The 25484-nt window shown below is 50.0% G+C and overlaps 1 protein-coding gene across 7 annotated transcripts in view; it reads left to right on the top strand.

The window, feature by feature from the left end:
- ADAMTS14 (ADAM metallopeptidase with thrombospondin type 1 motif 14) overlaps nt 1-25484 on the top strand; it is an 86068-nt gene that overhangs the window by 6220 nt on the left and 54364 nt on the right. For 6 of the 7 annotated variants that reach the window (XR_012133189.1, XM_073240898.1, XM_036998986.2 and 3 more), the window contains exons 3-4: nt 17620-17776; nt 24120-24292. The exons of the other annotated variant lie outside the window; for it this stretch is intronic. Coding sequence is in view for 5 of the 6 variants with exons in the window: in XM_073240898.1 (XP_073096999.1) it covers nt 17620-17776; nt 24120-24292 (330 nt within the window). In the remaining variant the exon portion in view is untranslated. The remainder of the gene's footprint in view (nt 1-17619; nt 17777-24119; nt 24293-25484) is intronic. 7 annotated transcript variants of the gene reach the window in all.

The raw sequence follows: 25484 nt of genomic DNA, 5'->3' as shown, positions 1-25484 counted from the left end.
AGATTTAACTCTGCATCTTTATGTGATCTCTAGATTTTTAACTCTGTCTTCTTCAACATCTTAAGTGCCAAAGTCATTCATTCCAAAAAACTGTGTACTGAGCACTGGCCACAGGCAAGGTCCACAGGGAGATGTAAGAAAATGAAAATGGTGCAAATAATGACAGCAACAAGAACATGTCCTTCCCGCGGCCAGGCAGAGCTCGCACACTGTCGGTGCCTTCATTAACTTCACGCACTGTGTAGACGAAGCAGCAATGGGGAGCTCGACAAGTAGTATACATAGCTTCTATCAGCACAGGACTTCATAGTCTGCAAAGCCCTTCAGGCACAGGAGGTGTGTACACAGATACTGTTATTATCTTGCTTTGCAGACAGTCAGGTCCCTGTCCTTGAGGAACTTGGGTGCCAAACACAGGGACCCCACTAGGAGTTTCAGCATTACCTTGTTGGTTTTCCAGAACACAGTAGGTTGGTACTCAGTAAATGGGAGAGATTATTATCTTTTGGTCTCAGAGAAAGTGATGTTTGAACTGGACCTTGAGCAAGCAAGTGAGGGAGCACCATGCTGGATAGGGCTAGGGAGGGGGTCCCAGAAGGCACACTGGGCAGGTGGGGTCTTGGTCTGACTTTGTGGGAAGGACAGGATAGGAGAAGGGGCCCAGGATGGGGATGGGGCCGCATGTTAGCTGAAGAGTCTGGGCTGGGAGTCAGGGGATGTGGCTGTGTAACCCTGGGCAAGCTGCCCCCCTCGTCTGGGCCTCCCTTGGCCCCTGGGTGTATCTCAGCGGCTGGATGAGCGCAGAGCCCCTTCCAGCTCTGGCACTGGTTGCTGGAGGGGAGCCTGTGTACCATCTAAAACCCAGGTTTCCCCCATGTCCTTCCCCCGTGGCCGCCTCTGCCCCTCCCTAGGCCTCGTTGGCTCTGTGCTGGGGTCACAGGGGCTTGGCTGTGCTTTGCCTCCCCTCTTTGCCTTCAGCGCCTCTGTGAGTCACAGGCCTGGTGCAAAAGCCATCTCACGTGCAAGATTTGTCACCATCTGGTTTCGTTTTCCACAGATTGTGCATTTTTAACGGGTTACAGAGTAGACTCCTGGCAGGCAGCGTAGGCAGGGAGCAGGGGACAGTGAGTCTCAGCACTGCTTCTTACCCCTGCCACAGTCACAGAAGCTCTCTGAGCCTTAGTCCTTCTGTCTTTGAAATGGGATTACCAGGGGGGCAGGGTTTAGGGATTGAGGGTTGAATGGTCTGGAGTTTCTTTATGGAGTGATGAAATGTTCTAAAATTGATTGTGGTGGCAGTTGCACAACTGTACCCATATATTGAAAACTGTGAGTTTCTATGCTTTAAATGGCTGAATTGTATGGTATATGCATTATGTTTCAATAAAGCTGTTATAAAAAGTTCCTGGCCTATTGGAAGGCCTGAGACAGGCCCTATTAGTAGTAATTATGTGGAGACAATCGAGGATGTTAGAAAGTGTGGGGTCTCTTCATTCTGGTGCAGACTGGCTATGTGACCTTGAATAAGTTCCTAAATCTCTCTGTGCTTAAATTCCTTATCTGTAAGGAGGGGTGAAAAGCAACATCTGTAGGGTTGTTCAGAGTATTAAATAAGAATGCAAAAAAACGATGGGTCTGGGATATGGTGGGGCCTTAAAAAATGGGGGTTATTTCAATGATTATTAATAGTTATATTTATTACTTTTTTTTACAGTAATTGCTATAGTAATTATAGTTACTAACAGTGAAAAATACTATAAATATTGTTGTTAATGTCCCTTGCATAGATACCTAGAACTACCTGTGTTCTCCAATGTGAGTCCAAGGCCACATATGAGTCCCAGGTTGGCCACTTGGATTTTCTCGCTGCAGCAGCTTAATCTGCAGAATGAGCCTAATGGGGCTTGTCCAGTGCATGGGAGTGAGTATTATGACTGGGCTCTAATAATCCCAGATGCCTTCCAGGATGGGGGATACCATGAGGTATCAAGTGGAGCATTCACTTAACAATCTGTGTGCCACTGCCCTAGGGCTGGGAGCTTGAGAGGTCCTGGGGATGCAGGGATAAAACTGAACCTTTTGTCCCTGTACTCCAGAAGCCCATGGTTTAAAGGGAAGGCTGACATACAGAGCAGACAGTGCAAAACAAGACAAACGTTAATGTTTTGTGGGAATGCAGGAAGCATAATACACTCAGTGGGTGGCCTGGAGGTGAGTATTGGGGAGAGATGCTCAAGGAAGGCTTCCCAGGGGAGGAGACATTTGGGCTGGGTTTTAAAGCATTAGTAGGAGTTTGTAAAGCCAAGATGTAGGAAGTGTAGGCATTCTGCAGAGAAGAAAATCCTGTACCTTTGCAGGACTCAGGAAATGACCTGTCCTCCTGGCTTTCCATGGGAGAAGGAGAGTAGTGAAGATGTAGTTTGGAAAATCTGTCTCACCATGGATCTTAGACATATGTGTGGACCCAGGGAGCCTTGGGAGGTTTGTAAGTAGAAGTTATGTTAGACTGGGGACGGGCTACTCTTCCCAGCAGCACACTGGTGTAATGCTACTACAGCAGATTTGCCTGTGGCTCACTGGTGTCCTTGTGTCAACAGCTGTCCTCACCCCACAGGCTGCTCCTTGCTGGCTGGGGAGTGAGTGGGCTGTCCTGGCAGCTTCTTGGGAAGCTCCTGTCTCCACCCTGCTGTCCACCCCTGGCCTGTGCGATGGAGTGTGCTGCCTAGAGTTGCAGAGGTGCCCTCACCCATACCTCTTGACCTACGTATGGGCTGCCTGCCCTCACACATCTGTGCTGGCAATCCTGGGGGAGCCAGAGGGTGTCCTGGCCCTATGTCGGTGTGAGCCTCACCTCCTTGCTCCACCTGCCTCTTCGGCCTCAATGGCAGTTCCTGCTTTGCAGACCACTGTGCCTCCCCCCAACCCTGCCTCCAGGCTGGTGCTCACATCTCACTTTGTACCCCTTCTTTGCTCATACTGTTCATTCCTCCCACAGTGCCCTCCCCTTCCCTCTGCTTGAGGCATCCCCCATCTTGGCCACCCAGTTCCCAGAAATCAGACTGTCTTAAATGTTTCCATTTATCTGAGTTCTGAGCACAAAGCCAGGTCATGATTTCACATGCCTCCAGAAGCAGGGAGTAACGCAAGAAAGAGGAAAGGGCCAGGCTCTAGCAGGAGGAGGTAGGACTGTGGCAAAGTGGAGAGGACAAACCCTGTTTAAAGCGAGTGCCAGTCTTCGGGTAATTTAAAGACAAATCAGAAATACAGACTTTTAAGCAAAGTGTTCTGTTTTTTAACAATAGTCTTTGGGCCCAACACAGCAGGACTGTTAGCAGGATTCTCAGATTGCCAGTGAGGCAGTAAGTGCAGTGATGAGAGCATGACCCCCACAGCCAGGTCACCTGGGTTGAAATCCCAGCTCTGCCTTTTATGTGCTGTGTGGCATTGAACAGTTACTGAGCCTCTCTGTGCCTCAGTTTCTTCATCTGTAAAGTGGGGATTGTAGTGGTAGTCACTTCATAGAGTTGTTATGTGTGCAACTTACTAGCACCATATTTGATATGCTTCACCTGTTGCTATTAAATGGGGTTGATTTATTGGTTGAGTTGGCTGGGGCTGAGGGGCTGGGTGGTGGGAAAGAAGAGGAAGTCAAGAGCACCCATTTGTTTGCCTGACACCTACAGAGGGGGTGTCCCCTCAGCTGGGCTGGAAGAGCCCATCCAGGTCCCGACCTCACCCAGGCCTGTTGGTTTTTCTCAGATTGCAGCATGCAACCTGACCCTTGCCCCAGTTTGCATTTTTGCCTGGAACATTCCCACTGGTTTCCTAAGTGGCAGGGCCTGAGCTTGGTCACCTGTGTGGCCCTGTGGTCCCTGCATGGAGCCTGCCCTCTGGCAGGCCTCAGAGGATGTTGGGTGAGGGAATTGCTTTCCAAGGTGGCATGAAGCTCAGGTTTGCACCTTCTCAGCCCACGTAAATGATGAGGGCAGCACATCTGTCATTCTGTCTGTGGCAGACTGTCCACCTGCCCAGGCCAGCGCTGACAAGTGTGGCACTGCGCACTGCCACTGGCCCTCCTGCACCCCTGGCCTAGCTGTCAGCTGTGGCATCCTGTCCCCAATTGTGCAGCCGTCATTCTTCACACTGACTCTAGGCAGGTGACAACCTCTTTGAGCCTCAGCTTCCACATCTGTAAGAAGGGATCCTCACCGTGCAGTTTAAAGGGTTGGGAGTCAAGCATGCAGACCTGCTGCCACCATGCCTAGCTTTTATCATCATTACTAGATCTCTTGGAATAAATGCTGAAACTGAGGCAGGATCCACAGTAGGTTTGTTTCTGGACCCCTGGTGGCCCACTCCATTGCCCTTCTTGCTTCCCAGGAGGTCTCATCCCGGCTGGGCCTCAGTGGACTTCTGGGGCCTGGGTCTTGGGTGGTTTTCCAGGTCTCAAGGCAGTCTCATCTGGAAGAGTTTCACCTTCCTTGTCTCCCCACGGCTGTGCCTTGCTGTCTGCCCTGGATTAATAATTTATTTATTATATGGAATAAAAGCCAGACATCACCTCACTGCCGCCTGTCCTGAGCAGAGCCAGGCTCTCCTTCCAACAAGGTCTGGTCTGGGGGCTGGGTTTATTTTTCTTGCATCTTCAAGCTGGCTGTGGGGAGGTAGCCTCTGGGCTGCTCTGCAGGCTGGTGAATGGCAGGAGTGTGGTGCTTGCCTTCCAGCCACCTCCATCCTCAGTGTGGTGGAGGCCCAGGTAGGCTCTCGGTGAGAACCTAGGGAATTTCCGCATTCCCTAAACCCTGCAGTGGGAAGTCCCTGAACCATCTGCCAGGCCCAGCATTCCGTTTTCAGCATGTGGCCCTCGCACTGCCTTCAAAGTCTTAGAAGTAGCCTCTCCCCCCAACCTAGCCCCAACAGCAGTTTTTGTAGGCTGCTGTATCCCTGGTGGCTCCAAGGAGTTCTCAGCACAAATGATCCCTGTGCTATGAAAACCTCCAGTGCTGAATCTCTGCTCAGTGTCATTTCCACCGTTCGCCCTAAGTTTGGCCTGAATGTGGATAGCTGCAGCTGAAAGAGGCTTTGGGGATCTCTTAGTCCCCTCTTAACTTCCCTCAGACGAGGAAGCCAAAGCTCAGGGAAGAAGAGTCACCCAGGGTCACGCAGTGGCTGTCAAGGCCATGGGGTCTGGGTCCCTGACTCCCCATCTAGTGCTCTCCCCATATCCCACTCAGCCTCTCCCAAGTCAGTGGAAAAGGACCAAGTAAATATGAACAGTGACTCAAAGTCATTAAGCCTGTGCTGGCCAGTGATGCCGTGGCCATGGCAACAGCTTCAGAGCAGGAAAGCTAAAGCAATTGGTCCAGCAGTTGCCCTTGGGGGGGTACATTCCGGGGTCTGAGTGGGAGGTGTTTATGAGGCTCCCACTGGGAGGGTGGGCTGCTCAGCTTCTCCATGTCATTGTCTTCCTGAACACTGGAAGCCAACTAAAGAAAAAACAAATGGCAACCACCCAGTTAGCAGGATTTGAAGCTCAAATGGAACCTTTTTGGTGTTTCTCGGCCCCAAGTCACCACTGCGGCTGTTTTATCCATTTTCAAAATATTGGAGGGCCGTAGGCTGCTTTTTATGCACACATTTCTTGTCATGGAACATTAAAAACCCTGCAGTCTCTTTTCCTTCTGTTTTCTGCAACAGCCTAGGGGCAGTAGAACAGGCCCCTTTTAGAGAAATGTGGGAGCATTTGTCAGGACACGGTTGGTCTGAATGCAAACCCTGTTCCCAAAGGGTTGCTTGAAGCCCTTTGTCAGCCTTTGCTGTTAAGCCAACCAAATATTTATACCTTTAATCTGCCCAGAAAATGCCTGTACCCTCCAATCTACCCCTGCCCCACAGCAGAGGTTCATTTCCGCCCCTTGAGGCTGGCAGGCACCCACACTCTGAACTAGTTCCTGCAGCCCAAAGAGGCCTTGTGTTCTGGAGCCCAGCAGGCTGCTGGCCTGGGTGTGTTGAGTGCTTGATGCTTTGTCACCTCATAATTCACACTCCCTGGCTGGGGAGACTCTTGGTAAAACACACTGTCCCCTAAGCCACAGCCACATTGTGTGGGAGAGCAGATCTCTCATTAAGGGCAATATGCCCGAGAGAGTTCATGTTGGAGGTTTGGTCCTGAGGATATTTATTAAGGTGGTTTTGTTCTGAAGTTGACCCCATGGCATGGATCAGAACTTATATTCCTGAAGTTCATGTCTGGAAGAGAGCTAGACAACCTCTCTGGATTGGGGAGAGCACAACGCAGAGGCACTATGGGCATGGAGGAGGAAGTGACAATGGGTGACATTTGAGTTGGGCTGGAAGGGCATTCCTGGCAGTGCTCACAGCAGGGGCAAAGTCAGGGAGGGCCATGTGAACACGTGTGCTTCCAGACATGGAACAAGTCCTGTGGTAGGGGGATTCTTCTTGTTAATAATTCCCAAAGGCAAGCAAACAAGGCTTGACAAGAAGAACAAATGGTGGGGGCTGAGACACTGTCTGCTTCCTTCTGGGTGATGGAGGTAGCCTCCATAACTGGCCTCCCTGCTTCCACCTGGGCCCCCTGCCGTCCATTTGCTAATAGTAGCCAGAGCAATCTCGTTAAGCCCAGGTCCTCCCATGAAACTCTAGGGGAAGCCAAGAAGGCCCTGGGCAGTCATGTCTCCTGCCAGACCTCCTATGCTACTCACCACAGCCCATCCATGACCCTCCTGGCAGCATCCCTTGTAGAGCAGGCCTCCCAGACACTGCCAGCACCTGCCCCCTCATTTCCTTTAGGCATTTGCTCAAATGTCACCTTCGTAATAACATCTTCCCTGACTCCCTTATTTAAAATTTCACCCCCCAATTCTCTCCTCTGCTGAATTTTTCTCCATGGCTGTTTCCATCTGGTATACCATATTTTTACATCTTCATTGCCTGCCTCACCCCTTGGTAGAGTGTTAGCTCCAGGTGAAGAGGAATTTTTGGCTGTGTTCTCAGTACCTAGAACTGGGCTCAGTAATCATCTGATGAATGAATGAATGAATGAATGAATGAATAGATGAATAGTATTGCGGGCCGAGGTTCAGGACAAGTAAAATGCAGAGATATATGTGAACATGTGAAGTGAGCTGAGAACCTGGGGAATGGTCCCAGTGGCTGGGATATGGGTCTTTGTGTTGCTGGCAGCTGGCAGGGCTCACACAGACAAGCTTTGGTGAAGTGTCACAAATCTAGGGAATCTGGAAAACATGCTGATGATGCCAGACCATGGTGAGGATTAAGGACAGTAATGTGCCTCATTTGATGGTGCCTAAGCCGATATGGGGTGTCCACCCCTCCCCACAGTGCAGGGAGGGCAGTGACACCTGAAGGGATATGTCGTTAGGAGCCACCCCTGGGGTTAGAGCTGGGCCTGGCACAGAAATGTGGGCATCTAGGTCCATACTTCTTCCCATCCTCCCTTGCTTCCCTGCCTTCAGTAGGGAACCTTCTCCCCAGCCATCACCACATCCCTCATTTATGGCTCACTGCAGACCCGCTGTGTGTTAGGCTCAGTGGTAAACATTTTACATGCATGATCTTGTGTCAGGGAGGCATACTTTAAAACCAGGCCAGCAGTCCTCTGGGCCGAGCTGATGTAGGAATGGCTCACGGGGAGGCCTGGCTCGGACAAGTGGCCTGTGGGGCCTGGGCCTCAGCTGTGGGAGGGATTGACTGTACCTTTTCCCGGGAGCTGCCCCACTGTGAGCTGGCTTGCTTCTGAGCCATAGAGTTCGGACTGCAGGGCCTCAGTGCAGGGAGCTGCTCCTCACCTCAGGGCTGGCAGCCACACTGCCTCCTGGCATTTGAAGGCTGCTTCCTGTCTTCTTGTTCTGAAGTCACCAGGACTCAGGGCCAAGCAGAGGGCCAAGTGGAGCTCCCAGCCCCAGTTTGGTGGGCTGTGGTGGTGATGGGGGCGGGAATGGGGGGAAACCTCAGAGCCACGTGGCTCCTGGGCATGGGGAATGGAAACTGGGGTGGTTGCCAGCCTGGCAAGGTCTGCCCTTGACTCTGTCTGGGCTCCTGGGTGGGGTTTGCAGAAGTGCAGTCTCTGAGCACCTGCAGGTGTGAGGCCCTGCCCTGCCCCTGGGCCAGGACCCCTGAAGCTGGTGGGGAGGGGATGGTCAGAAAACACGAACACCCTTCCTTTAAGAATATTTACCCAGCTTCTGAAAATGTGAGTAATTGTTCTCCACGGGACCAAAGGGCAGACTCAGCCATTGCCTTCAACATCCTCCTCCTCCTCGAGGTGCTGCTCCTAATTGTCCCCTGCACAGTGGTCTTCCTGCTGGGGTAGCCATGGCACCACTGACTTGCCATGGGCTGCCCACCAAATCCCAGCCCCCTCCCTCACCTCCCAGACCCACTCAGCTCAGGGCAATTTTGTGGAGTTAGTCTTCCCTCACAGTGGAGTTGCCCCGAGGGAAGGAGGTGGTTAGGTTCTAAGACAGCCTCTGAGGCATAAATCACATGTGGTCCAGTCTCTTGGTCATACTCAGCCCAGGGATGCTCAAGACATAAGTAAGTGGCCTGTTCAGACCCCACCACTCCTGACTCTGGTCAGGGCACATGCTCATTTTCCTCTCGCTCCCTATTTCTTGCCCATATCCCTGCATTATGACAAACTAATTCTGGTCCAGCACCCCATGCTGTGGCTACTCTTTGTGAAATATGGATGATCACTTAAACATTCCATCATTACCGTTCCATTGCTGGGAAGCTTCCAGAGTTTTGATCAGTGGTTCCCAGCCCTGGCGGGACATTAAAATCACATGGGCAGCTCTGGGAAAATCCTCATGCTCTGGCTCCACTCGCTGAGATTTGCTTCATTGGGCTGGGGCTTGGCCTAGGTGTCAGTAGATCTGCAAATTCCCCAGGTGATTCTAATGGGCATCTAGGGTGAGACCCACTGCTAGAGCCTCCTGGAAAAGTCTACTGTGTGTTTGATGGGAAAGTTGGGGTCAAGTCAGGGGCTGGGGCAGGGGTAGGGGAGAGCCAGGCTGAAGGAGGAAGGGAAGGAAAAGGCTACCACCCTGCTGTGGGCTGGGCCTCAGGAGGGGCGTTTCCCTTCATTATCTCATTCCCCCATCCCAGCAACCCTTTGGTTTCAGATGTGGAAACTGAGGCTTGGAGAGGGCCCGTGTCACCCAGCTGAGAAGGGCCGGGGCTGGGTTGGAGCTCCTGGTGTTTCAGTCCCGAGTGCAGCTGCTATACAACTTTGCAGGGAAACTGGATGACAAAAAAGGAGGGTTACATTGGGTTTGTTTCCTTTTAAAACTTTGTTTAAAAGTAATTGTTACATACTCATTGCAGCAGGCAGAAATTCTGTGCAGAACTGACTTTCCTTTTCAAATGGGGGAATCATAGAAAAAAGTTAGAACATAGCAAAACTTTAAAGAGAAGGAAATTACCAACAATTTTGCTGCCCAGAGGCAACTCCCTAGCAGCTGGGGTGCATGTCCACCAACCTTTTATCTGCCCATGTGCCTCTCACCTTTAAAATTACCTTGACCCAGCATAGCCTCTTCTTCTTAGTAAGGACTTTTCCCTTAAGGATGCTCAACCTCGTAATTTTTCTTGTTTACAGGCAGGGGATCTGAGCAGGTCACAGCCAGGTTGTAGCAGAACCAGGAGTTACAGGCAAACTGTTTTGTGGTTCCAGAATGCTTCTCCCAGCACTGAACCAATAGGCTCCTTTCATGAGCCACTGAAACTCCTAGGCATGCTTTGAATGGTGATCATGATAGTCACGGCAGTCAACATGAGCACTTACATAGTCCTTGCTGCAAGCTTGGACCATTCTAGGGGCTCTAAGTATATTTTCCAGAGCAACCCACAAGATCAGTGCTGCGAGAATCCTGAATCCCAGGGTATTAAAAGTAACTTGCCCAAGATTACATGGTTTAAGAGCGGCAGAATCCATGGATTTTTGCTCTAGGGTCTCAGCATTTACCACTCAACACATTGTTTTTCTCCTAAGGATTCTTGATGCAAATGGACTAGCCCCAGCAAGTAGCCTTCCCCGAGCACCTCACCTCGCAGAAGGTAAGGCCTGCAGAGGTCATGACCCTGGGAAGTGGAACAGCCATCCCAGAGAACTACCTCCAGCTGGTGGAGGCTTTCCACTTCCTGGTGTTTTCTTCCAAACTTTTGGCCTGTTCTGGGAGCTCTGATACTGCCCGTGTGGGGCGTGCATGGCAGGCATAATAGTTGAGGCTAAGCCTGGCAGTTCTCAGCTCCATCCTCTAAGGGCTCCTTCCTCCCACCTGTCCCCAAGGTTGCAGCTCGGTATGAATCAGCTTCTAGACTTTCCTTGGCTTGGGCCCAGGCCTGGCAGTCCAGCCTCTAGCAGAGCTCCTGTGGCTTGGGGCTTCCACATCAAGTTTGAATGTTATAGAATCTCAGTGGCCACAGGTTTTCATCCCAGCCACGCTGACTCACGCTTCCGTGGCGGGGGACAGCCTGTGCACCTTGTGTACATGTTTGTTGTCTGAGTGTAAGTGTGTAGTCCCTGTGAGTGTGTGTCTGTTGTCTGCCTGCACATGTGTTGTCTGTGTGTGTGTCACCTCTGTGCATGTGTCTCTTGTTTCCATGCATATGTGTCATCTCCTTGTGTGCCTCTCATCTCCCTGCATGTGTATTATTTTTTTGACAGCTTTATTGAGATGCAGTTCACATTCCATGCAATTCACCCACTTAAGTTGTACAATTCAGTGGATTTTTACTATGTACTCAGAATTGTGTAATTTTTACCACATTCAATATTAGAACATTTTCACTATATTGTAAAGAAGCCCTGTGCCCTTTAGTCATCACCCCCTAATCTGTTACCCCAGCCCTGAGCAACTGTTAATCTCCTTTCTGTCTCTATAGGTTTCCCTGTTATGTTCATGTGAAAGGAATCATACAATATGTGGTTTTTTGTGACTGGCTTCTCTCACTCAGCACAATATCCTCAAGATTCATCCATACTGCAGCATGTGTCAGTATTTCCTTCTTTTTCATGGCTGAATGACATTCCATTGTATGGATGTACCACATTTTATTTATCCATTCATCTGTTGATGGGCATTTGGGTCATTTCTATGTCTCATCCACTGTGAATATTCCAGTGAACACTTGTGTAAAAGTTTTTGTGTACACATGTTTTCATTTCTTTTGAGTAGATATATAATTCTCTTGAAAATTTCTGGGTCATATGGTAACTCTGTTTAATATTTTGTGGAGCTCCCAGACTATAGTCCAAAGTGGCTGCATCATTTTACATTCCCACCTGCAATGTTCCAGGGTTCCAATTTCTCCATGTCCTTGTCAACACTTGTTACTATCACACTTTTGATTGTGGCCATCCTAATGTGTATGAGGGTATCTCATTGTTTTGATATGTATTTCCTAATGACAAATGATGTCGATCATCTTTTCATGTGCCCATTGGCCATTTGTGAATCTTCCTTGGAGAAATGTTTACTCAGATCCTTTTTTACTTTTTAAAATTGGTTTGTCTTTTTATTGAGTTGTAAGAATTCTTTGTATATTCTAGTTACAAGTCTCCATCAGGAGAGCAAAGGCTGGTCTCATGTGGCTCTCCCCCCCATCCCAGTCAAGCCCAGCTTGCAGTAGATGCTTCATAAAGACTTAAGGACATACTGAGGGAGGAAGGGATCTAGGCCACCTGGCAGAGCCTTGGCAGGAGCAGTGGTCCCAGGGTGGGGGGTGCATGGAGTGGGGCAGCCCCCTCACACTTGTCATAAGTCAGAGACAGTGGCCCAGGATGGTCTATTACCTCTAATAGACCTCTGATTCCTGCAGTTTACTCTGGGTATGGCTTGCAGTTGTCTGATTTCAACGGAGCCACTGGAGAGGTAGGAGGACTTGATAAAACCCAATTCCCTTGATTTTTGGCTTGTGCAACTGGGAAAAAGTGCCATTTGCTGAGCTGGGGAAGGCTGGGGTGGGCAGGTCTGCTTTACAGTGTGAGGTGTCCAGTGGAGGCCCAGGGTCTCTATCAAGGACAACCCTTCATGGAACTCGGAGGGTTTAGAGCCGGGGATATCAGTTAGAGTTATCTGTGAGTACGTGGTAGTTAAAGCTGTGGCACTGGGGAACTCCCCAGGGAGCATGTGTGTGTGTGGCTAGAGGAGCTGAGTGAGACCAGGATGAAGTGATTTCTGGCTCTGGCCACATGAGGTCACAGGTGACACTGACGAGAATAGTTTCCAGGAAGTGGTGGCTCTAGAAGCCCCTGAGGGGTGGGTGGAGGTATGAGGCACAGCGTAGAGGCAGTGAGTGCAGGGAACTTTGCTGTGGAGGGAAGCAGAGACCCTGACAATAACTGGACAGGGCTGGGAGGGAAGGAGTGTGGCCAATGTGAGTGCACTTGGGTGTCATCAAGAGTGATCTGAGAGGAGAGCATGGTGGTGCTGGAAAGAGGGGTATCAATCATTGCAGGAGTGAAGTCTCTGAGGAGATGAAGAGTGATATACCCCCATTTCCTCAGCATAGGCAACGCGGGAGGACACTGCTATGGGAATTCAGAGTAGTGGCAGGATGGGGCGAGCCTGCTGATGGTCTGTTTTCTCCTTGAAAACAGGAGAGGTGATGGGAGGAGAGAGCAGTGTTAGAAGCCTAAGCCTGAGAGACGGGGGATGCCCGCATAACAGGGAGGTGTAGCAGAGGCCCCAGCCAGCATCAGGCTCATGTGAGAGTGGCGGCCACTGATTTCAGGTGAGACTGGGAGGCCCCACGTGCCTTTTCTCCATTAGTGTGCAGATAAGGAGTGGGTGGCTGGTTGGGTTGAACCAGGGCAGAGACTTCTCTGGGGGAGTAGGATGTAGGGAGAGGTGGGGAGAGACTTATGGGTATTTGCATCTAGACCAAGGAGTCCGAGGTGGTTAGAAGGGAAGTGAGGGCTCAGTTGGGGGGACTGGCAGTGATCAAGCACTGGAGGTCTTGATGAAGTTTAATAATAGCTGGAGCAGTGTACTAGAGTTACGAGAGCAGGATAGTGGTAGAAGGGATGGAGACACTTGCAGTTGAGGTTTCTGAGGTTGTAGAAGGTGAGGTGGTCTAGGCAGGGGCATGGCTGGCGGTGGCTGGGGAGAGAAGCAGGTTGCTGGGTTAGGGGTGAACCTGGTGGGAGCCATTTCTGATTCTCCTGCCACTCCCAGTAGTGTGCATGACCCCAGCCTCCACTCGCTGGGTTTTCTTTCATTTCCCAAAGTGGAATAGCTTCAAGCTGCATTTGGTGGAAGCCTAGAACCTGAGACAGCACAGCTGGCAGTAAAACCCTCATAATGGAATTTCCAGAACAAATTTGGGCTGGAGAATGTGCTCTCCTAGGGATGGTTGGGCTGCAGACTTACTTTGCTTCCCTCTCTCCTGGCGAGGCTTCCCTCTCTCCTGGCGAGCTGACCTTGAAAGAAGAAGCAAGAGGGGACCTGGCCTACCCGTCATGGGCTCCACTGGAGCAGTCATCTTAAAATGGGCCCTCCTTCTGGGCATTTGGCAAGGGTTGGCAGATTTGGGGGCATAGCAATGGGGCTCAGTATCCCACTTTCCCAGAAGGCCTGCAGCTGTCCTCCCAGAAACAAGTCATCTGCCACTGTCAGACCCCATGCTACATCCTTGCTCATCGTCTGTGCACTTGACTTAGTATAGATTGTCCGTGCCTGGACTTCTGCACTGTCCAAGGACACACGATCCAGTGTTTGTGGATCTCTTCCTGTGGCCTCCCAAGAGATCTGTTTGCTGGTTTATGGAATCCTTGCCTCCAACTTACATTCAAGTACATGTAATTTTAGAATAAACATGTTTATACATATACATGTACACATATGTACTAGTTACAAAATAATGTCATCAGTTATGTGCTAAACTATTTGGGACCTCACCCTCCTGATTGACAGTTCCCAGTGACCAGCTGAACTTGCTCAGTTATGACCTATGGTGGGACTCAAGGTGAGTTCTAAGCTAGTACCCACCACCCCCATCACCATGTGACCTTGTCTTCTTCAGGAGCCCTGGAATTACACCCTGGACCTGGGGGCTTCCCATGAGGGGAAGCGGGACTAGAAAATTTGGGTCAGCATGGCCTTGAGGTCTCTGGATAAAGACACCGCAGAGGCATCACTCTTGCAACCAAGCTGATGTCAGCAGCCTTATTGGGAAAGGTCCCCCCATCAGCCCCTCACCTCTCAGGACAGGCCCCTTGAAACAGGAGAGGTGATGGGAGGAGAGAGCTTGTTAAAGGGAGTCCAGAACTTGGTGGGTGGCAGCCAGGCCTGCCCGCTGGAGAATTTCCATTCGGAGAAATTGCCTGAGGGCCTGTATTGTAGGTGCTCAATTGGATGTAATCAGCTATTTATTGTTGCTGTTTAATTGCATAAAGAAACTTCCTAGTATGTATTTCCTTCTTATTTTCTGTTTCCAAAAGAATGAGACACTTCTCATTCTTAAGTGAAAACAGATATAACTGACATTTATTTTCCAGCAATTTATTTCCCCCCCTTTTTGGATTCCTTATACAGAAGTTTGATTTGATTTTAGCACTTTAAAATTAGCTACCACTTTTCAGAAATATAAACATCTCATAAATTGAGAGACAGGAGTAATGTGGTAAGGAGGCAGAGAGCCAGAAAGTTCCCACTGCCAGTCTGCTGCCGGGTGCGGTGCCCGGCTTCCTGGCTGGGGCAGAGCTGGAGGAGGCCATGGGCAAGCCTCTGGTGGTGTGGATGGGGAAACCAAGGGCTACAGGGATGGGGCTGGCCAGCCTGCCTTCTCGTACTCTCTCCAGGAGAGGGTCACAGAGGCTGAGGGGGCGCCCAGGTCTGAACAAGAACTATCTGTCAAGGCCAGATGTGTTGCACAAAATGGACAAGGAAAATTGCTGGGGAAGTTCTGCCTTTGATCCTGGGGGACTGGTGGAATCTATAGCCACAAAGAGGTTTGGAACTTACTTTCCAGGTCGCGTATTACAAGGCTTGGGTATTTGTCCTAAACAGTTAACTGGAGTGCGGAAATAGGGCTTCTTTAACTCTTCCCTGGGAGAGGTCTGTGGGCAGGGGGCTGACTGCACCCAGGACCTGGGACTTCTGCCTCTGCTAGGCCAGAGCTGAGGGTGTGATGAGGAGACGGGGTGTGGGGTGAATCCTTTCAGTCTGGGGTGGGTCACCTGGGGGACGGGAGGGGTCTGTTCCCTTTAGGCCCATGTGATGAGGTTCCTCCAGGTTCTCCAGTCGGTGGTGGGAGGTGGACTGGCTTCCTGGCTTCCATGGGAACACTTTGCCTGGAGGCGGGAAGTGAACATCCTGCTCCCTCTGCAAGGTCAAACCAGGTCAGAGGCCCAGGGATTTGCAGATGCCACTATGATAGGAAAGTTTCCTTGCTCTGAGTGGCTCCTGAAGGCTGAAGCTAGGCCCAGGGATGACCTGAGGTAACACAGCCTAGGGGTTAAGAGCCGCACAAAGCTGGGCTCTTGCTCTAGTCCTGTCACTTACTGGATGACTTTGAGTAAGTTACTTAACCATTCTGAGCCTCTCCTCATTTGTGAAATGGGTCTAATTTTCATACCCACCTCATAGGGTTGTGGTAAAGATGAAATAAGATATGTAAATATGAGTGGCAGGTACTGTTATTCATACCAGTGATAGTAAGACTGTTTATAAAGGGTGGAATGTAGGGAAGTATGTTTTAGCTCAGTAAAACACGATGAGTGTCCCTAGATAGAATAAGATACATTTTGAGCGAGGGTACTCTCTGTCACTAGAAACATCCAAGCAAAAGTTAGAGGTGCCATGACAGGCGATGTTGTCGGGGTATTGAAGTCTCAGGAGCTTTATGGTGATGGGCAGGCATGGCCATCTTGAAAGGTCTGTATGGTCCATGATTGCACCCTGGGATCAGTGAGCTGGAAGGCAGTGCCTTGCAGCCCAGCCCTATTCCATGTGGACCGTTCCAGAACCTATATCCCTCATAGGAGGCACTGAGATCTGGTGGTCACCTCAAGTCATTGGATGTTCAGTGAAGCACGGAATGCCAGGTTTTGAAGAGCTGCAGTAGCTTTGTGGGGGGCAAGATTGGCTGCTGCTGGGAGGTTCAGAGGTGTGTGCTCAGTAGATCTTGGAGGAGGTTCCCTAAGAACTCATCTTAAAACAGGGTGAGGTGGGAAAATTGGTGGAATTTAGTTGCATGAAGTCCTGGCTACTTTAAAAAGAGGCAGCGCCTATTCAAGTGGAAAAGGTCCAATAGATTTATAAAAATGGTTCCTCCTTTCACCAGCTTGTGTTCACAGCTGCATTGCCGGTGTCAGGAGCAGTGCTAGTACATAGTAGGCACTCAAGAGATACTTGCTAAGCGAGTGAAGGGATTCAACAAATATAGTTGACCATTGAACGACATGAACTGTGCAGGTCCACTTATCTGTGGATTTCTTTCAATAAATACATTGGAAAATTTTTTTGAGATTTGCAATAATTTGAAAAAAATTTTCTTTTCTCTAGCTTACTTTTCATAAGAATACAGTACATAATACATACAACCCAAAAAATATGTTAGTCGACTGTTTATGTTATTGGTAAGAATTCCAGTCAACAGTTAGGCTATTAGTAGTTAAGTTTTTGGGGAGTTAAAAGTTATATGCAGATCATTGACTGCATGGGAGGTCTGTACCCCTAAGCCCCGCATTGTTCAGGGGTCAGCTGTGTACATTTATTAAGGATTGCCTGCTGTTTTCCAGGCACTGTGGTAGGTGGGCTGGTCTTACTACTTTATGGAGCTGATGTGTGGGCGGTTTGTGGGCCTCTGCAGCCACACATATATTCACACACATCTAGTTATATGTTTCTTTGGCCTCTCGTGATTATTGCTTTCATCTGGGGCTAATAAGACATTTGCTGGGCTTGGCCAAAGTTATATTTTTATGTTTTTACTTCCAAAGCCAACACCTAGTTTTTTAAAAGGGAATATTTTGAAGCAGGCAAAATTAGATTAAAAACAGTGCGTGCACTCCTGTACCCTATTATGGCTCATTTATCACCAGCCAACATTAGGCACTGCCCCTGGCTGGCATGGGCACATGCTTTAAATCCGAAATGATAGCACTTTGTACTGGAGTGAGGCCTCAGCACCCACCTTGGGGATAACTAACCTGTACCGAAAGAATTTTCTTCTCTTGTCTGCCTGTAGGTCAAGGCAAATCCTCGTGACAGCCCCTTGGGACGAACACAGTGCCCTGGACTGTGTGCATGTATTCTTTATGGCAGTGGCTTTCCTGCCTCCCCTCGTCCTTTTAAAGCACCGGAACCCTTTGTTTAAATGAAATGTTAAGTGGAACCCCCAGAGTACACAGCACACAGTAAAAGGGGATCTGCTTTGCTCAAAATGTGCATGGCCCCCTTGTTCAGCTTCCTGTAGCCCCTTCCCACTGCCGTGCTGCAGCCCCAGGGCTCCCAAGGCCCCAGAGGAAGAGCCTGCACATGTATGGCCACATACATGCTCACACATGCTCATCTGTCTGTGCCTCTTCTCTCCCCACTGCCCTTGCTGCTTGCCATGCCCCTGGTTCAGGCGGGCCTCATCCGCACAGGCAGCACCGACTACTTCATAGAACCCCTGGAGTGGGGACAGCAGGACAAGGAGGCCGGCGGGAGAACGCACGTGGTCTACCGCCATGAAGTCATCCAGCAAGAGTGGGCAGAGCCTGGCGGGGACCTTCACAATGAAGGTAGGCACTGAGTGGGTCCCTAAGCTCTGCCTCTGTCCACACCTCTGGGGGTGTTTTTAGGTAACTTCTGACCTTAATTTACCTTTCAACTCCTGGCCTTCCTCTCTGTAAAATGGGACTAGGACATATAGACCTACCACACCAGCCAAGAAACCCCATGGGCTTTAGGGGCTATTGTAGCTGGCTGGAGTTGGGGGCCAGGCGAGCTACTCAAGGCCCTCAATCTGGTCCTTGTGGTTTGCAGAGTTCTCTTAGGGGCTCAGCATTGCTTTGCAAAGCTTATTCCCTGCCAAAGCAGAAGGTGGAATGGCTGCAGTTAACTCTCCCCTCAAAATGAACCAACCCTGGGAGTCACAGGACGAAGTTCTTAGGGCGCTCAGGGGGCATTGCGCTTCAGGGTTAGCTTTACGTCCAGCAAATTATTTTAAAATCCTGCCCCCAACACTGTTTACTGTGTGGTCCTAAGCAAGTTATTTAACATCTCCGAACCTCATTTTCTAATCTGTGAAGTGGAGGTGATCATTACTTTCCTCTAAGGTTGTGCATATTAGTGATAGTGTATGTAAAAATCCCGGCATGGAGCTTGGCACACAGTGGGTGCTGATGAATGGGTGCTCTTAGTACTGTCAGGGTAATTACTGTCATGTTAGAGTGAAGGCCCCTGAGAGCAGGGCTGTCCCTGCACCTTGGAGACCAGCACAGAAGCCTGCACACCAGTGGTACTCAGCCCCTGTGGTTCTGTGAATAAAGCAAAGAGTGTGATTGTCATGAGTGCTGGTTCTGGGCCTGTGCCAGCTTCAGCATCCAACTTAGCTTTGTCATGAAGCCCCTTTGGCCAGGAGGACATGAGAAGTCCCTTGGTGGAGGCTGGCCATGAGGGGACCATACTTCCTGTTAAGGCCCTGCTGGGGCTGGGCATGGTGTAAAGGAATGCCTGGAAACCTGTTGTCCCCACATACAATGCCTTCTCTGAAGCTCCAGCTGCTCTCCCAGTATTGCTCATACAGAAGCCACAGCAGCAGGGGCTGGGTGGGATGTTGGAGGGTTCTGCAGGCCTGTGGGCTGGGTGGAGACTCGGTGGGCCGCGGTGGGCTTCAGGGGCAGGGTGGTAACTGGCACTGCTCACCGCCGTGGCTGGGAGGAATGTCCAGTCTTGCTGGGCTCCATTTCATCTGAGGCCAGTTCTGAATCAAAAGAGCATGAGTCCCCACTTCTGGGGAGAGACCTGGGGAAGTTCTGAACGCAGCTGTGGGCTTGCAAGCCACGGCACTGCCTGCTGCCACAGTCGACGGGAGCAGAGCTGGAGTTCTTGGGGGTGGAGTTTAGGCCCAGGAAGCTGGCGTGAATCCCTCTCGTTAGGCTGCACAGCTGGAAGTCTTGGGGGCCTGCAGGTGATGCCATAGCCTGGGCCCATCTTGTCCTTCCTTAAAAAGATGAGTGGTAGTGGAAAACTTTGTTGGAACCTGCGACTGTCGCTTATTGTGTTATTTTAAGAACAGCGGTGAGTCTGAGTGCACTGTGTGGAGAAACACGTCTTCATTTAACGTTCTTGATTAAGGTGAAAGTTTACACCTCATATCTTTGTATATACTTCTCATTACATAGAAAAATGCCTCAGAGGCCTGGGCCAGCTGGCTAGAGCCTGCTTGCTCAGTAAACGAGCTTTTGAGAAATCTCCCTCAGCCCGAGCACCTTCCTGCATCTCTGTCCGTTCCCATCTTGCCCAGGTGACAGCCCAACTCAGATGGCCCTTCTCGTCCTGGACCATGTCCACTCCAACAGGCTGGGAGTCCAGGAGGACAGATCCCAAGTCTTAATATTCTTTGTGTCCGTTGCGTGAACTCTGCTGCCCATGAGGTATGTCTGGCTTTCCTTGGAAAGGAGAGGAGGCAGAGGACCTCTCAGACTGATTTTCTAGCTGTGCTGTGTGGCCTGTGGAGGGGCTTCCTGCCACCTGGGCTCCACTGTACAGCTGTCTGATGTGCACCAGTGAACTTGGGGTCGAAGGGGCTCTTCCCCATGGCATTCAGGGTACGGTCTTGGCTGCTGCTTCCTGAAGAGAGCACACAGGCACCTGCCCCCACCCCCACACATTCACCTACACACACCCGCTTGCATACAACACACAGTCACACACCTCACATACACTTCTCATGCACACTCATACCCACTCACGAACTCACATGTAGTCACATACCTTATACAAACACACCCTTAACACGTACCCATGATCAGCCGCAAAGAAGACTTAAGCCATTTTTTCCTCAAGGGCTCTGGTGAGAATTCTGAACTGTTCAGAGTCTGGAGGTAGAAACTGGCTACCTTGGCTGGACCTCCAGGTGTGAGCTGGCCCTCAGCCCAGCCCCTCAGAGACCCCCCTGGGGGCCCTGCCTTGGCCTTGACAGCTGTACCCTGGACACCCCCATGCTCCTGATGCTGTCCTTTCCTTCCTCAGCCCTCCGTCCTGCTCTCTGTAACTCCCCTCACACCCTCTAAGACCCTCCTGAGGAAGGAACTGGGTACCAATGGGCCATGAGCGCCTGTGGGCATAACTGTGGTTCCACAGCTGTGGGCCGGGGCTGCCAGATGCCAGTGCAGCTCATTCCTCCAGGGGCAGCCAGCCTGGCTGGGGCTTAGGGATACTGCTGTTTTTTTTTTTTAAATCAAGATAAAATCCACCATTTTAAGCATTTTGAAGTATACAATTCAGTGGTTTTTTACTATATTCACATGTTGTGCAACCATTATCACTGCCTAATTCCAGAACATTTCATCATTTCCATAAAATCTCTGTACCCTTTAATTAGTAGTCACTCCTGTTCCCCACACCCCTGGCAACCCACTCATCTACCTTCTGTCTCCTTAGATTTGCCTGCCCTGGACATCTCACATAAAGGGTATCATACACTATGTGGCCTTTAGTGGCTGGCTTCTTTTGCCTAGCATATAAGGTTCATCCATGTTGTAATGTGTATCCCCACTTCATTCCTTTTTATGGCAAAGTAATATTCCATTCTATGAATATATCACATTTGTTTATCTGTTCATCTGTTGATGGACATTTGAATCGTGTCCAGTTTGGGGCTGTTATGATAATGCTGCTGTGGACATTCATGCACAAATTTTTATGTGAATGTTTCCAATTCTTCTGGGTCTAGAACTAGGAGTGGAATTGCCGGGTCCTATGGTAACATGATGTTTAACTTTTGGGGGAACTGCCAAACTGCTGTTCAAAGCAGCTGCACCATTTTACATTCTCTTGGGGCTTCTTGGGTGGGCTCAGTGAAAGCCTTCCAGAAGCCTGCTGCCCCCCACGCCTCCCTGCTTTGAGGGTTACCCATTTCTGGCCTGAAGGATGAGAGACGCATAGAAAAGGGTGTGTTTGGAACATCTCCAGTGTCTGTGGCTGATGTTTACAGGTCCTCCCAAGTTCCACTCTCTATTTTGCTGGGAGAGAAATCTGGCTGGGCCCTGGTAGGGTGTGATTAATGGGAGAGTGGGAACCCTGAGTTTACATTCTGGGCTTTTGCCATTGACTTGCTGTGTGACCTGGGATGGGTCAGGTAACCTCTCTGAGCCTCCCTTTGACAGACCTGTTAGACTGCTGTGAGGAGGCAGGTTCCATATTTCACTTGCAGTTTGTAAATCTCCAGGCACTGCTCCTGTGTTGGGAGTGACTGTTGTTTATTCTCCCCACTCAGTGGAGAGAGTCCTTGGTTCTTCTCCTCCCCTCCTAGCGTTCTCCTTCCGCTCTCCCAGGCATTTGTCTCTGGGCCACTGCACTCACCACTGGGCTCAGGCCCTGGGGCCACCATGAGCTCTTATGCAGTGTGATCTGCAACAGAGAGACACTAGCCCCAGGAGCAGATGCAGAGGAATCTGGGCTTCTTTGCCAGACTGGGCATCACTCAGAACACTGGCCACCCATTTCTGGTTTCTCCAATTGGCTACATGTTTTTCCAACTTTTAAGTCTAGAGTTTTCCTTCCTTTGTCCTATAGGACTACTAACCAAAGGGAAAATTAAAAACAAAAAGTTGCCCTGAGTCCTGTGGTCCTCTGTTGCCCTGTCATCAGATTTCAGTTCCTGAAGCACCACACTGATAGGGGCTTAGAGGCAGGACTCGGGTCTCTGCTAAGGTACCCATGATTCCTCCATGAGGGTTACCCATATTATGGATAGGGCTGCCACATACTTGCTCACAATGGGCTTGGTAGGTGCCGTTCCCTCTACTCGGGGCCTCCTGTTCCCCATGCTCCAGCAAGCTGTCCCAGCCCCCTGTGCTGCCCAGCTTAGGTGTCCCTCCTCCAGAAGCCTCTGCCAACTCCCCAGTCCTGGCTCGGGTCTCCAGTGTAGAAGCCTCCCCTGGGCAGTCCTACTCTAGCCCCTGTCTTGTTACCATATTGTTTCATATGGTTTCTCATCTGTCACCTGCACTAGGCAGTGGGCCCAAGGGCAGGGGCCCTGACTTCATCACCTAGCCACCGTCCATCCATCTAATAGGGATGGGCCCTTCCTGCAGCTGCACCCCTTGATGCATGCTGGGGATCTAGTGCTGGCATCTCTGTGTCCTTAGCACCTGACCCACTCACTGGAGGCTTCTCAAATAACTATGGATAAATGTATGTTCTTAGAAATCAGTGGTACAAGTATTAGAACTTGAGGGTGGGATGGTGGGAAAACCATTAAGTATTAAGACTTTGAAGCCTTCTTGAGAGACCCCAGGTTCCTATCCTGCTTTCTTCCTGTGGGGGAGGAAAAATAATTTTCCCTCTACCCTCCTAGGTTCTTGGCTGAGACCACCCTGAAGTAAAAGACAGATTAACAGGAGGAAAGCCAACAGAGGTTCGATAGCATGTAGTCCTCCTGCGTACATGGGAGAGGCCCAGGAAAACTGAGTAACTCCCCCAAAGAGGCCAAGTGACTACCATAAATGCTGTCTTTAGCTGAAGGCTAAAGAAGATGTTGGGGTGCGGGGTCAGTTGTGGGAGGTCACCAGGAAAAGCCCAGTAAACAAGGGTACGGTTGTTGTGCAGATGTAAGTCCTTGCCTTCTCCATGGATGAAAGTTTCTAGAGATTTAGAGTCACCCTTCTTTTCTTGGTACAGAGAGGGAGATACTCTTAGAAGTGGAGATTTCCCTTATAAATACAAATGTCTCTTACAAATGGGTGACTTCTGCTCAGTTTTCAGAGCTTTTCCAATATCTTGTTTCTTAAAAATAATCAGCCTAAAATAACCCTTATGCCAAAGAATTATATTTTGGGGTAGCAAATTTTGCTCTTCTTCATTAGCTTTCCCCACCCACAGTGTCCTTATGCACCCTCATTCCATTGCCCCAACAATATTGCTCCAAAACTCATTCAGGCTCTGGTGTAAATGACTGATAACTGCTTAAGGTGTTACCTTTCTAAGTAGCAGTAAAAAAAAGATGTTTACAGCATTTTGATTCAGACAGACCTAGACAGGCTATTTTGAACCTCAGTTTGTTCATATACATAATGGGGACAGAAACCTGATAGAGATGTAAGAATTGGATTGCATTAGATTGGGATAAACACACTAAGGCTTACCACTTTTTAAACTTTTTTGTAAATGACATTTTACTGGGACAGAGACACAGTTGTTTGTTTATACATTGTCTATGGTTACTTTTCTACCTCAACAGCCAAACTGAATAACTGAGACAAGAGACTGTTTGACCTATAAAGGCTAAAATATTTACTATTTGGTCCTTTACAGAAAAAGTTTGACAACTCCTAGATTACAAATTACAAGTTAATAAATCCTAGTTAAACAAATAAATATTTTGCTTTTAGCCAAGAGGGTAAAGCTGTGATGATGAAATTTTGGGTTTCTAGCCCTGACTGGGAGCGATCTGAGAGGCAGGGGCATATGCCAAGGGTTCCTAAACTGCCCTGCATAGGCCAGAGTAGCATCCTGAGTTTTTTCCTTTTTTAAGATGTTTCCCCCACTGCCTCCTTTGACTTTTACAGCAAGCTTGTGGGGCAGGAGGTGCTGGATTATTCATCCCCATGTCCTGGGAGGGGAGATAGAGGTCTGTGACATGAAGGGGCTGGGCGAGGACACACACTGACAGGGACAGAGGCTGGACCCAGGCGCCCCACTCTCACCACTTCTCACTTGTCTGCTACTCATTGCCTCAAAGACTTAGCCATGTCCTTGGGCCAGGAAAAGGGCCCGTGCCATTGGAATGATCTGGTGTGGAAGGAACCCTTTGCTACATGGGCTTATAGAGGCAGAACAGAGTGGGTTGGTGGGTGGCTTCAGGATGACAGCCCCTCCCAGGGGTCTGACCTCAGTCTCTTTCTATCCTGGTTCCAGCCTTTGGCCTGGGTGACCTTCCCAACCTTCTGAGCCTGGTGGGGGACCGGAAGCGGCGGCATGCGAAGCCAGGTAGCTACAGCATTGAGGTGCTGCTGGCAGTTGATGACTCAGTGGTACGCTTCCACGGCAAGGAACATGTGCAGAACTACGTCCTCACCCTCATGAATATTGTGAGTGTCCCTGAGTCCTGGAACTTGGGGGCTGGGACAGGGAGGGGTGGGGACCACCAGTATTGGTCTAAATGGAAGGTTTCTCTCAGGCCTAGTGTTTTCTGGTGGACCTGGGAGACTCACTGCTCCTCAGTCCAGCTGGACAGCCAGTTCCTTGGTGAGACAGGCTTGGTCTGGCCTGACATGCACTCCCAGCTGTGGCCTGATCTCAGCTGTATGTGTCTGTGCTGAGGTGCCCACAGGCCATCAGTGCCGGCCTTTGTCAAGCTGGAGCCTGTGGATAGTGAGTTCTGGGCCAAGCATGACTGGGGACCCTGCTTGCCTTTGAGTTGAAGAGACTTCCTGGAGACTAATCATCTGGAGAAAATGCCCGATTCCAGGCTGGGGAGACTGGCCAAGGAACTGCCAATCTGATAGGGGGTATTCCAGAGCCACAGGGTAGATCTTGGGCATGCACAGAGACCACAAAGACAGAGACAATGAGAGATGTAGGACCCTTGTCCCAGAAAAGCTAGTTTTTCAAGAAAAGTCAGAAAAGCAGATGTTTTAAAAAAATACATTTTATTGTAGAAAATTTAAATCTAAGTTTAATATAGCCACTGTGAATGCCAAAAAGATCTATCTATGTGCCACATTTGGCCTGTGGACTACAGGTGGGTACTTCTGAGCTAAAGGGGCAGAGACAGGGGGGACCAGTAGGGAAAGAAGGGAAAAGCCTCAGAGGTAGGCCCTGAACTGCTTCTCTTCTGGAGGGGGCCTTTGTCAGAGGGGCCTGCAGCTGTGGCGCTGGGAAGGACGGGGATGGGTCTAGGTACAAGGAGGACCTACAGTGGACATCACATAGGCCATAGGTACATGCTGGGGAGCATGGGCAGGACCCCAGACCCTCCCCTATGGAGCTGGTTAGAGGGGGGATATGTTGGTCTCCCACCCCAGCCCAGCATGCTGGGGCGCTATGCAGTCCAGGTAGGAGTGGGTGAGCAGTGGAGTGGGCAGGCAAATGCCATATTAACAGGAGACAACAGGGCAGGGCCTTCACCTCTGAGTCTGCAGCTGACCCAGCTTGATAGCTCAACATAAATGCTCATCCCGAACACAAGAGCTGAGAAGGAAGATATAAAAACATGGAGGGTCCTGAAGAATTTCAGTGGGGTCTTTTCAAAGGGCCAAGGGTCCCACCTCTTTCCTGGGC

This window comes from Manis javanica, chromosome 7, assembly GCF_040802235.1.
Source record: "Manis javanica isolate MJ-LG chromosome 7, MJ_LKY, whole genome shotgun sequence".
In the NCBI taxonomy this organism is placed as follows: Eukaryota; Metazoa; Chordata; class Mammalia; order Pholidota; family Manidae; genus Manis; species Manis javanica.
This window is presented reverse-complemented; position numbering and strand designations above follow the sequence as displayed.